At 36.3% G+C, this 12,918-nt stretch overlaps 1 protein-coding gene across 2 annotated transcripts in view; it reads left to right on the top strand.

Annotated features, from left to right (window-relative positions):
* The window catches only part of crppa (CDP-L-ribitol pyrophosphorylase A), a 64,405-nt gene that overhangs the window by 738 nt on the left and 50,749 nt on the right, over window positions 1-12,918 (top strand). For both annotated transcript variants that reach the window (XM_041246278.1, XM_041246279.1), the window contains exons 3-4: window positions 735-1,014; window positions 8,131-8,280. In XM_041246278.1, the coding sequence (XP_041102212.1) occupies window positions 735-1,014; window positions 8,131-8,280 (430 nt within the window). The remainder of the gene's footprint in view (window positions 1-734; window positions 1,015-8,130; window positions 8,281-12,918) is intronic.

Here is a 12,918-nt window from a genome sequence, read left to right as displayed (position 1 = left end):
AGGTGTATTTTCAATTATTTTTACTTTAATGGGACTTTTCACTGATCAGGTAACAAACCGTTAACCTTGCGTTACGAGTCGCTGTGTAATTTTGTTTTCTTTCGATATGACTCAAGACTAGATCATACATTTTAAACAACTGCTTGCACTGTCATTTGCAGTCAAGTGGGAATTTGCAGAAATGAAACAGTTCTGCAACTTATCTAATGGAGGAGTCAGGCGATTTAAACTGAATTAATTTTAAAATAAATTTATCAGAACGAGTACTCCAACCCCGGTATAGGCATGTAGCATCTTAAAGTTAAAACTACGCGGTCATTTACTGTGTAGTCGCCTGAGTGATTTGTCTGCCTCGAATGCATCACCTGTTTAAAAGTAATTAAGTGTATCATGGCTGTGTGTATTATGGCTCAAATGACTGAATGTTGCGTGACATGTAGCTTTACCATTCTTTTATTCGTTCTGCTGTTATCAACTGCCACAAATAATACACATGTAGCAATCATTAGGTATGGAAAGCCATACAGATTTTATCCCTGGGTCTTTTTTGCTCTTTTTCAATATTTAATAATAATAATAATAATAATAATAATAATAATAATAATAATAATAATAATACAATGTAGCTTAGGCAGTACAGTTAATTGATTGAACTACAATTACAAAACACAGCAATATAACATGCCCCATAACTATAAAGCAACACTAAACATTGTCATTTTTTTTTTTTACAGAATTAATTGGATTCAAAGCATCATTGTTGTTGTGGCAAAAGAGTGCATTGATTTGATGAGGGCTATTATTCACAAATATAGTCACAAAAGAATTACATTGGTTACTGGAGGACAAACACGGCACAGATCAATTTTCAATGGCCTCAAAGTCTTTACGGACAGCCAGGTGTATGATTACAAGCTGACAAAACCTGAAGTCGTCATCATCCATGATGCAGTAAGACCTTTTGTGGAGGAAGATCTGCTTCTTAAGATAGCCACCGCAGCTAAAGATCATGGGGTATGTACTTTTAAAAGAAGTGTACCTTCCTGCAAGTAAGCCACTCCCTTTCTTTACCTGTAATATGTTTTTCCTCCAGATTTTCCATCTTGAGCCTCTTTGGTCAGTTTAAGCTTCTTCCGCTTGGAGTAAAAACCATATATTCACCTTATTTACCCCAAAACATGAGTGTGACAATTTAAAATGTTCCAAAAATAATGAATACTAAATATATGTGTAGTGTTGTTGGCCGTGTTCCCTTCCCTGCATTGTGCCTAAGATGATGTTCCCAGCCAGAGTGGTCATTTGAACAACCAGTCTGTAGTAGACAATACAGAAGCTTCAGGGAGTTTAAAATCCCAGACTAACTCCACCCAGTATTTTCTGTTAATAATCTTAAAAGTAAAAACAGAAGTTGCATATGGGGTCAGTGAAGAACATCAGGGTTAGCTTGAAATGACAATATTTAAACTTCAGAACTCTATTATGTGTTTAGGTTTATCCATCTAAAGAAAACTGTTTATGTATAAATAAGCATGCACATCAGTATGTTTTACAGTAATATGTTTTTGAGGAATTGTGTGTTGATCATAAACTTCTCTGTCATGCATATAAAGGCTACCATTACTATTTCCTCTGCAGCACAAAGGGCCTAATTTGGTATTTAAGGTCAACTATACCTCTTATCCAGATTATCCAGATCTGTATTGCAGATGAGGTCAGCTTGTTCTGAGGTAGCAGGTAGGGGAAGGAACTGCTTAAGCCAATCCCCTTTACATTGTTGAAAAGTGTATTCATTGCATTATCATGTATTAACACTGACTTGGAGAAACTGAAATGTAGCTCCAGATAAAGTAAGTGTAGTTTCATACAAAACAATGCTAACTCTCCTTTAGTTTGTTTTCAGTGCTGTAAATGTCTGCAGCATAGGGTGCACCATACAGCAGGTTAGATTTGTTTTTTTTATATAATCAGTTTTGATCCTTTATCCTGTAACTGAGTGTTTGTACTCAGTTACAGAGAATTGTTGAGAAAAAACAATTGTTATTGATCAGTTCTTCATAATATTAATTGGGAGGTCCCTTACAGCTCAAACCTTCAGGACAGATGAGAATGTGTAGCTCAGAGTTTGTCCAGTGCTTATGCTTCAGTCACCCAAGCACATCCTTGTACAGTCGGTGTACAGTTGGCGTATCAGCATCGCAGGTGCCTCGCTTGTGATAAGATGGAATTTTATTATTTTTAATTTCATGTAGAAATAAATAAAATAAATAAATAAAAAAAAGATTAATTTTGTTTAGGAAAAAAGCAAAAAGCTATTGACTCATTTTAAATGTTGTATTTAACGTTTATTCATAATGTGATGTAATTCCATTCTTTTTTTTTTAATTTAAACAAAAAAGTACAATTAAGTTCATCTCAGATTCCTCTCGTTTAACTGTGACAGACGTTTATTTAGGATATTTTAACTTCTCCCAAGGCATCCTGATAAAGCAGCGCCGACTGTATAAAGATAAAGTAAGAGTGAAATTTGTCTTGTTTTAAATTCTTTGACTAATTAATAATAATGTTATTCAAGAGCTGAAAAATGAGAACATTTAACTAGTTTGTTTTTTGTTATTCATAAGTTGAAAAATGAACAACAAAAAACAACCTGGCTTCTTGTTAGTTTTTCGTTAGTCAATAGCTGAGAAACAAAAACAGTTATTAAAAAAATTTACAACAAGCGATGAACTTGGGCTTCAGCCTCCCAAAGTTACCACTATCCAAAAAGATTCCAGTGCCTGCAATTCTACCAGTGAGGCTTTGATGTGAACTGATCAACCTCAAATCCTTCCAATTGTTACTTGATTTTGCCTGTCAATCCTACAGGAACCAGTTAGTTTAATTCTGTCAACAATTTTACTTCTACTGATATTTTTTATTTGGTGTTGTTGAAGGCACACTAAGTTTTCACCCACATATGCATTAAGAGTTTTAAGAAATAATAATGACTAATTACAGATGTGAAAAAAAAGCTCTAATTGTCTGTAATCAGTCTTAACTTTGAAGCAGCATCAACATTTAGATACTAGGTAGTAATTTTAGTGCCTACATTTCAGAGACAATAGGCGTAGTTATGTGGCTGAGAGACTTGCAGTAGTGTTATAATTAAGTTTTGGTGCAGAAACATGCACGTTTCTACCAGCAGAAATACAGGGACTGACGGCTAGTTCTGTTCAATTTGTTCAGACAGTAAATGTGGCTGTGGATGTTTGCCATTGCCACCCATTTGATTTGTGTACACATATTTTCCAGGCATTTACATGTGGTAACAATTCTTATAAAATAGAATGGAGGGAAAAATTAATCATCCTACAGTAATTATGACCTGTTGCTAGGCTCTAAGCCAAAGCTGATTTAGACAGAATCCCTAAGAGACAGCTGTGATCTGTAACCTTGCCTAATCTGTGGAAATGATTGGTAACATTTTAACATACATTTACAAACCAAAAATAATATATTAATAAAGGAAATCTTGATGGCAGTAGCTTTCTGATTTGGGGCACAAAATTGATTGTGTTATGCTCTGGGATAAATCACGACACATTTTTTTAATAAAAAAAAAGGTAGTATGATGTTAATCTTATTGCCATTCTTGGTCACTTTGGGTTACATTTTCATTGTGCTGTATTTGAACTAGTGCAATGTTTGCATATATGCAGTGCCTATAGAAAGTCTACACCCCCTTGAACTTTTTTTCACATTTTGTTGTGTCAGTGCCTCAGAGTTTCATGCATTTAAATGAGGATTTTTTTCTACTTATCTACACACAGTACTCCACACTGTTAAGGGGAAAAAAGTTTTTATTGAGAAATTTAGAAATTAAAAATACAAAACTGAAAGATCATAATTGGATAAGTCTCCACTCCCCTGAGTTAATACTTGGTGGAATCACCTTTGGCAGCAATTACAGCTGTGAGTCTGTTGGGATAGGTCTCTACCAACTTTGTACACCTAGATTTGGCCATATTTGACCATTCTTCTTTACAAAACTGTTCAAGCTCTGGCAAGTTCCTTGGGGAGTGTTGATGGACAGCAATCTTCAAGTCATGCCACAAATTTTCGATTTAGGTCAGGGCTCTGACTGGGCCACTCACCTTTTTGTTTCTTAGACACTCCAGTATAGTTTTGACTGTGTGCTTTGGATAGGGGTCGTGTTCTTTGGCTGATATGCTGTGTTGGGTTTGTGCAACATAACGCTTTGCATTTAGGCCAAAAAGTTCCATTTTAGTTTCGTCAGACCACAAAACTTTTTGCCACATGGCTACAGAATCTCCTGAGTGTTTTTTTGCATGCTTCAAATGGGATTCAAGGTGGGCTTCCTTCTTCCCACCCTACCATACAGGCCAGATTTGTGGAGTGCTTGGGATATTGTTGTCACATGCACACTTTGACCAGTCTTGGCCATAAAAGCCTGTACCTCTTAGTAGACTCTCTGTTCAGTCTCCTTCTTGCTCGGTCATTCAGTTTGGAGGGACGGCCTGATCTAGGCAGAGTCTTGGTGATGCCATACACCTTCCACTTCTTAATCATTGTCTTGACTGTGCTCCAAGGGATATTCAAGGCCTCTTGGGTGCTGGACGCTTAGTCTTCCCTCTCTTGGGTGCGGGATACTCGGGCTCACCCCTCTTGGTCGCTGGACGCTCGGGCTACCCCTCCTCGTAGGCGAAGCCCCATCCTGAGGCCCAGAGAGTTTGGATGTCGGCATCCCAGTTGTCATCCTGGTATATTACTGGAGACTGCTTCCCTGCTTGCTTCTGGGAATGGCTGCTCCTCCCCTTCTTTTTGTGGTCAGGTGGCAATTCCTTTTCCTTCCAAAAGGGTCAGTCGCCGGTGTAGTGTCCCACCTCTGCACAGTGCAGTTACCAACAAAAATATTATTATAATAATTTTCCCCGCAGTAGCTCTCCTGGCCTGAGACTGTGGTGTGAGACACACGTGTGCTCTTTCTTTAGTAAACAAAAGCAACACAAACAAAACGGCACAGTGGCCAAATAAATAGGCACAATAATTCAAACAAATATCGTGCTGGTCTTAATCCAGCATGAGTAGCAATTGTTTTTAGTTTCTTTGTTCTTACTTTCTCTCTGTCTCCTTTCTCCTGTACTCCGCAACTAACCTCCCAGCACACAGTGGCTGAGGGATTAACTGGTTGTCAATTACCTTGTTTATCCCTAGACCACATTCTGCATGGGTTTTTTTTTTTTTTTTTTTAATGAACGTGGTGGACAGCCAGTTTGTCAATAAATTATGAGCTGCCGACCACGCATTCTCACAGGATATATTTTGGCAGAGACGAGAAGCAAACTGCTTTTAACTAAAATAGTAACAACACAAATACATTAAACAATAATACGAAACAAAAGAAAATAAACAAAGGTGCAGGACATACCCCGTCACACCACCAACAAAGGAATAAATGAATAAAGATTTCCCATAGTAAATGTTTTTGCAGGAAGCTGTGGTTTATTTTCATAATATCTGTGCAAGCAGTTATAATATTAAAACAAATTATAATATAAAGTTGTAGCACGGCCTGGGAAGTCTGCATTAGTGCACGTCTGGCACCTCCCCAGTAGGGGTCACTGATGATTTGCCTCCTTAGCCCAAGGGAGCACAAAAAGCAATCTCTCTGGACCACCAGGAGATGCATTAAATTGGTAATATGAAAATCATACGCATATCAGAAATTTGAACTAGTATCTACTGCTTTCTGTTTATACTAGGGATGGTCCGGTATAAAATTTGCCTGGTATGATAATCGTTAAAAAAAATACAGTGGTAACCTTAATATCATGGTATACAGTACATCATTTATAAAATAAAGGCTTAAATGAAGAAAGACTAATGTAAATCACTTAAATTACTGTAATTCACAAAAATAACACTAACAAATCATACCTCCTTTCATGGAATGATTTAAACGTGTGGTATTTAGTATTTTATTATGCCAAATAACTTGGTACGTTTCTTTTTTAGAAAGATAATCAGAATTTAAAAATAATAAATAAAGTTATTACAGTTGTACACTCTCAATGTTACACTACAACAGTATTAAGGTCTATTATTTGCTCAAAATGACGTGGTGCTATAGTTTGTTAAAACATTTTAACGTATAAAAAGTATTTTAATACTAAAACGTGTTATTGGATTTATAGCTACATGTCACTGCATTGCACAAGTAAGCTTGAAATGTTACTGTGGGAAACTGGCAGTGGCTGTGAACCAAAGGGATGATGCAAAGATCACGAGTGACCTGCAAATAATCACTAAAACTACTGCTGCCACCTTGTTAGCGGAAGCGAATTACATTTTATCATTATACAATGAAGCCATAAACAGCCTTGTCAGCGCTATATTAAATAAATAAGTTGATTATTTAAACAAACATAATGTACTAAATCTGTTGTAAGTGATGTATCATTTTACAATAAAGTAATGTTTAATTGATTATCTAGACTTATGTAAATATAGCATATTGAAAATGTGTGCTGTACTGCAAGGTTTGGAGAAGGCTTTTCTCTAAAAGTTCCATGTGATGTCAGAAAGACAGCAGCCAAAAGCAGCTGGTGCAGCAAGCTTTGGGTAACAGAAAGCAGCAGTTGAAATGTGTATTCTGTGTCGTTGACAGTTTCATTCAAAACAATTATCAAAATACAATATCAGTTCACAAAAAGATCTTTAATCTTTGTCAGACACTTTGCTAAAGCTGCTAGTACCATCACTTGATTTAGAAGAAGCGTGTTTTCAGTTGAAAAATGCATTAACCGTTGTTTAAAGGAATTACGATAATTGTGGTGTAGAATAAAAGAAACAGTATTAATACCGTAATGTACCTAAACTGCGGTAAACCGAAAAACCGGTATACTGACCCATCCGTAGTTTATACTACTTGTTGCTGTTTCGTTGAGGAGTTCAAATAAGGAGAGAACCACCCCACTGTTTAAATAAACAATTTGGGACGCTGTGGCCTTGTGCATAGTTCTGTGATAGGGAGTTAGCTAATATAGGCTGATTGTACTCTTGGGGACATGGCAATTGCTGGGGCCTCCATCTGGAAGGAGGACCAGAATTAGCAAGACTCCAAGTAGAGTTCTAAAACCCATTAGTGGTTTGGTATCATTTGCTGAGAAGGGAAGTCATTTGTAAATTTGGCTTCTTGGGTTCAGTGCGAGAGCAAAGGGTGTTGTTCAATTGGAAACCTCATTCAACGGCATCAGTATTCTTTCTTTTGATTTATTTTGTCCTTCCAGGAATTAGAAAATGAGCAGTGAGTAGAAAAGCTGGAGTGCATTAACATGTCAGTTAGGCCGGCACCTTTGACAACTTTTTGGCATCAATATGTGACCTTCAAATATGTATATATATATATATATATAATTGTTTTAGTTCAAGGTACAGAATCCACAGAATTGAAGCTTGCAGCCCAATGTCAAACTCTCTTTCGAGATTAAGCCAGTTAAATACTGTGATAATACTAATACTAGTATGATAATAGTGGCTGACATGTCCAATACTTTTCTAAAATTTCAGAAAAGTATTGGACATTATAAACCGAAGAAGTATGCTAATGTTTACAGAATGTATTCTGTATTTTGCTATCCTAGCTCCTAATCAAAACTTTAATGAAAAGCCAGACTGACCTGTGTTTGGAATCTTCTGTTCGGTGTGCTGTAAATTCAGATTATCTTGTAGTTTGCATGTAATCACTTTGGTATGGATATTAGTCAATAATATACATTTTGATGTACAATTGAAATTGAAATCTTTGAAAAATATCACAGTATTGACTGTCAACGAAGAGGACACTTGCTGTAATGTATTTTTGCTTGAAGACTCATTTTAATTAAATGAAGAATGAGCAGATTAGCACCTACTTGTATGCATCATTGAATATGGGTTTCATTTGGAATTTCAATTTATATTTAATCTTACAATTTAGAAAACTTCTAAAGCATATTAAAAGTTTGCAAATCAGTGATGTGGACACTGAGCTCCCATTACAATTGACAGGTCTGTCTTTCTGATTGTAGGGAAGGATATGTAATTTTCACCCATGTAATTCTAAATCAAAATTTATCCAATATTTTGCAGGCAGCTGGAGCCACCCGACCCCTTGTTTCCACTGTGATTGCCACAACATCGGAGGGCTGCTTGGACCATTCACTGGAGCGTGCTAAATACAGAGCTAGTGAAATGCCCCAGGCATTTTTATTTGATACCATATATCAAGCTTATCAGCAGGTAAGGCACCAGATGTTGATTTGACTTGACATTTTGTACCAACACAAGCTTATGCTACGGTGCTTGTTATGAATTACAGCCCTTTTTTGTTTCATTAAATCTTAGTGGATCTCTACCTAAAAAGTGTAATTTAATTTATATTTGGTACTTTGTCCCTGGTTCCTAAAACAATACTATTCATTGATGTAATACATTTCCTTTAATGATCAACTTATCCTGCTGTGTTTTTTTCCCAAGTTACCCTTTTGTTATATATTTTTCTTTTAAACCGTTGACAATATAATGGAACTTGGCCCACAGTTAAAAATACTGCAAGTTAAACCTTAAACCAAAAGCTTAGTTATCCATTTGATGAATACATTGGAACAGTTGAACCATTATTACAAGGTAAAATCTACAGAGAAGATAAACATATATAAATGACTAGTTGTCTAAGCTCACGTTTATGATTGTTGGAAAAGTTAAATGTAGAAATTGTGACCCTTGAATCCCCATTAGTGCTGCATGGTGGCAGAGGATTTATACTTGATGATGCACTGTTTTTAGATTTGGATCAAACTCTTCAGTGTAGATTTAGCTGGAACACATCTGGCGTCCATGTCACACTTCAAAAAGTACACATTTGTTTTGTTTTTATCCCAGTAACCCAGAAAACTCACAAAAAAAAAAAAAGAAAATACACGTGTGATTAGGATCTTGACATAAAAGAAAGAAAACAGCTATTCAGAGAATAGAAACACAAAACACTACAACAATTAGTTATATTTATCGAATACTAGGGGGGTTGTCGTTAAGGGGGAAATTTTTAACATTAGATAGACAGTATCCAGTGCAAACCCACATCATGAAAAAACACATTTTTAGGTCAAAAGCGCTAAAATATAAGTCGCTACATTTAAAAAATGTATAAATTTTCGGTCCACTAAAATAATCTTTAGTGTGAAAACACAACACAAAATAAGAAATTAACATCCAAACTAGCACTGTAGTATTAAAACGTTTAATACAAAAAAGAAAAAAGTGAATTGTAGCGTAACAGGAAAGCGTGGGGGCTCCCAAGTGGCGCATCTATGTGCAGGATGCGCCCTGTAGCTTGGAAATTGAAAAAAAAAGCGGACGGCTGACAGCACTCATTTTGGAGGACGCGAGTGCGCGTCTTCGTCTCTCCCGAGCTAGTTCAGGGGTTGCAGCGGTGAGCCAGGTTGGATAATAATTGGACGTTCCAAAAAAATAGGGAGAAAAATAGGAAAATTAATAAAAATAATTGTTAAAAAAAAAAAACAAACAAAAAAAAAAAACAGGAAAGTGCAATCGGTCAGACTGCAAAGTCTGTATCATCTGATCCGAAACAAACTCAACGTCTTGATTACCTGAACCTAACCCTGAATCATTAATGCACAGAGCAACTACTTCTAGACAGTTTTTTTTTTTTTTTTATTCACGTGAGCTGTGATATTTCCCCACAGGCATTATCTGCGCATGATTATTAAAAAACATAAATTGTGGTGAAAATTTGACTTTCAGCAACCGGATCGTAGAATCCGGTAATTACAACTGAAACATGAATTGATTCGTATTTTCAAAATCGGTTAATGGAAGAAAAACAATGTATTTTGAAGACTTTTGTTGTGTTCTTAGACCATTGTAACACCATACTCACCAGCAAAATGTGTAAAAGAAATAAGTGTTTATTTATAAATGGAAGTCTGTGGTGGGGATTTTATGTACATCTAAAATTATGATTAAATGTACATTAGCTCTAGGGCAATATTAGAACCCATGGCAGAAAAGAGGAAGAGCCTTATAATTTTAAACATACAGAAGATCTAGGAGCATGTTGTAGTCTTCATAAATGGAATGAAATTCAGTTGTTGGATTGTTATTTTTCATTACAAGATTTTATTAGAGGCCTATTCCTCAAAAGCCACTTTAAGACTTTTTATCTTTATTCTGCAGACTATCTGCTTGCTAGTATTTATTTTTGGATTACAGGTACTTTAAATCCAGAATTATTTGCAAGCCTTTTATTATGCAATTTTCACGTATCAAATATAGAAATGCTTCCAATGGTTGACTCATACAAAATTCACCCGACCGCTAGAGGGCGGAAGTAGCTGATATTACCAAAATTGACGTGGACCTGAAAACATCCACAGTAAAGCCAAAGCAAACAAACTGGCTTATGTCTGTTCTCCATGAACTAGGAAAAAAAAGAAATAATCATTACAGGCTGTGTGTGGCTGGGAATTAGTGTTAGTATAATTTGCATGTGGGAATGGGTTTATCGTGTGTCTTTTTGGAGTTGATTTGTGTCATTAAATTATTGTTTACAGACAGGCGCTCGATTGAGACTTGCTGCCTGCTAGGCTTTGTTGAGGGGAAGGGCAGCAAGTGATTGGATGCGCTGGTCCTCAGTCAGCAGGTGGGCAGGTCTTGACCAAGTGTCTGTCAGTTTAAAAACATCCGGTGGAGGTGGCTCTGGGTAACTGCAACGCCATGCTGTAGAGGGGAGCTGTGCATACTCAGGAGGAGAGGGTCTGCGCTGAAAGAACAACAGCTACGCAACCCTGAAACTGCAAACGGTGCTTGTGAAGGCAATGCCCAGCCAAGGCCATATGAAGTAGCAGGAATCGTCATTTGTATACCGGCTCATCAGTAGATTAGTTGAGGGGATAGTGATCCCATGTAATGTATAGCAAGGGTTATGTAGTGTAGCTGGTTCCTGGAGTGGGACGCCTCATTTATAAGGGTAGCGCTAGCCCTATGTGGCACTTTTTATTTGTAGTTTTTGTACTGTGTTTTATGTTCCCTCTTGTACAGCTTGCTGTATGTGTCCTCTGTGCGTTACTATCGCTGGCAACGTCACATGACCCCTTTATTTAATCAGTTTTGTATTAATAAATCCTGTACGCCTGTGCTGGTGTTTCAACTCCACCTCCATTGTCTCTCTGTATTGCTTAAACAGCGGTTACCCACACACGTGACAAGAGCACTCTGTCACACTATGGTGTAGTATAATTATGTAAAATCCATATTCTAACTGTGTGGGTGGCTATTTTTTTTTTTTTTTTTTTTTTTTTAGAACATTCCACCTAGCTTTTCTGTGACCCTCTGTTGTAAATTAAGCAAAGATTGTTTGGTTTTAAGATGCTATTAAAAAAAAAAAAAATACTTTCTAGTAGTATTTCTGTTGATTTACTAGATCAGATTTTGCATTCAGTTCTGTTTTGGAGTTAATATTGCACTAGTAGGCCTATATACTGCAAGCATCACTTTAAATGTCTCTGAAGTTGTTTGTGTAGTTCTTGCATTAGAAACAGTTTTGGTTGATTGATTTTCATATAAATTTTCCTGTCAGTAAATTATATTGTGTATGCAATATTGTGTGTCTTTTTCTTTTTTGATAATCGTAAGCCTGTGTGTAAATGCACTGTATAAATGCACTAAAAATGTTTTATTTAATTATTTTTTTTGAATGCACATACAGTAATATTTACCATCATCATCAGTAATACACAAGAGATATTAATCAATGCAATGCAGTTATGCGCATTACATGTAGGGTGTGTGTTTTATTTCATATTTTACTGTATGTCTATTTCATTATCTCCAGTGTGAAATACTGTGTTTTTCTGCTTAGTTCTAATGCTAACCACTTGGTCAGTTTGAAGGGTTTTGCATTGCCTTTCACCATGTCTTGAGGGAGAATGCATGGATGAGCCACCGATGCACCCACACAATGCCACTGCCCTCATGGTGTCATCATTTCTCAAAGTATTTTCTTTTTAATAGGTGACTTTACAAAAAGTTCTGGCAACAGAGATATCAGTGTTCTATATGGTGTGTGATCTACTTTTTATGATACTTGTAGCTCTAATTTTATATGTACAGACATTTTGGTATTGGTATATTATTATATATGGGTACACCATAGATTGTTCATGGAGTACTGCGGTAATTCCCTGAATGAGGATTTCTGAATAACCCACCAGCTCCCATACAGTCAATGTATGGAAAATAATGTTTAAACCTAAATAAACAACTACATTTTGAAGATTACTTTCCCTGGATCAAGCGCTACATCAGTTTAGCAATGCAGTGTAAATTCGAACAGTGTAATTCATGTGGTCATTCTGTTATTGAATTTGAATGAATGCACTATAGTATAGATTCCCAAATCCCCTCTGCACAGGTTTGCATATGAAAAAGTTATTCAATGCTTGATCTCTCAACACTTGTTGTATTAATGGTATATATTTCCATTGTGGTATCCAAAGGGAACATGGAGAAAGTGATATACAATATGAAGTGCTGTCAATATGAACTACAGAAACATTTTACACTAAAAAGGCCAGTGATGACTCTCAAAGGCAAAGTGTGCCTTAGGCTACTGTACAAGCAGAAGACTTCAAAGAGCTGTGTGTGGCATTCAAAACATACAGCAGGATACATCGACAGCCAATATCTTTAGAGTGTAGACTATGCATGTATATAACAAACTAATATTTCATGTAAAATACAATTTCCTAGTGGCAACTAGTCAGTAGAAAGTTAGTTATTTTACCATCGTTATAGAATAGTTCTTTGATGATCTATACAGGAGATACCATGATTAATAAACTTCAGATACAGCAGTAG

Source organism: Polyodon spathula, chromosome 3, assembly GCF_017654505.1.
Source record: "Polyodon spathula isolate WHYD16114869_AA chromosome 3, ASM1765450v1, whole genome shotgun sequence".
Lineage (NCBI taxonomy): Eukaryota > Metazoa > Chordata > Actinopteri > Acipenseriformes > Polyodontidae > Polyodon > Polyodon spathula.
This window is presented reverse-complemented; position numbering and strand designations above follow the sequence as displayed.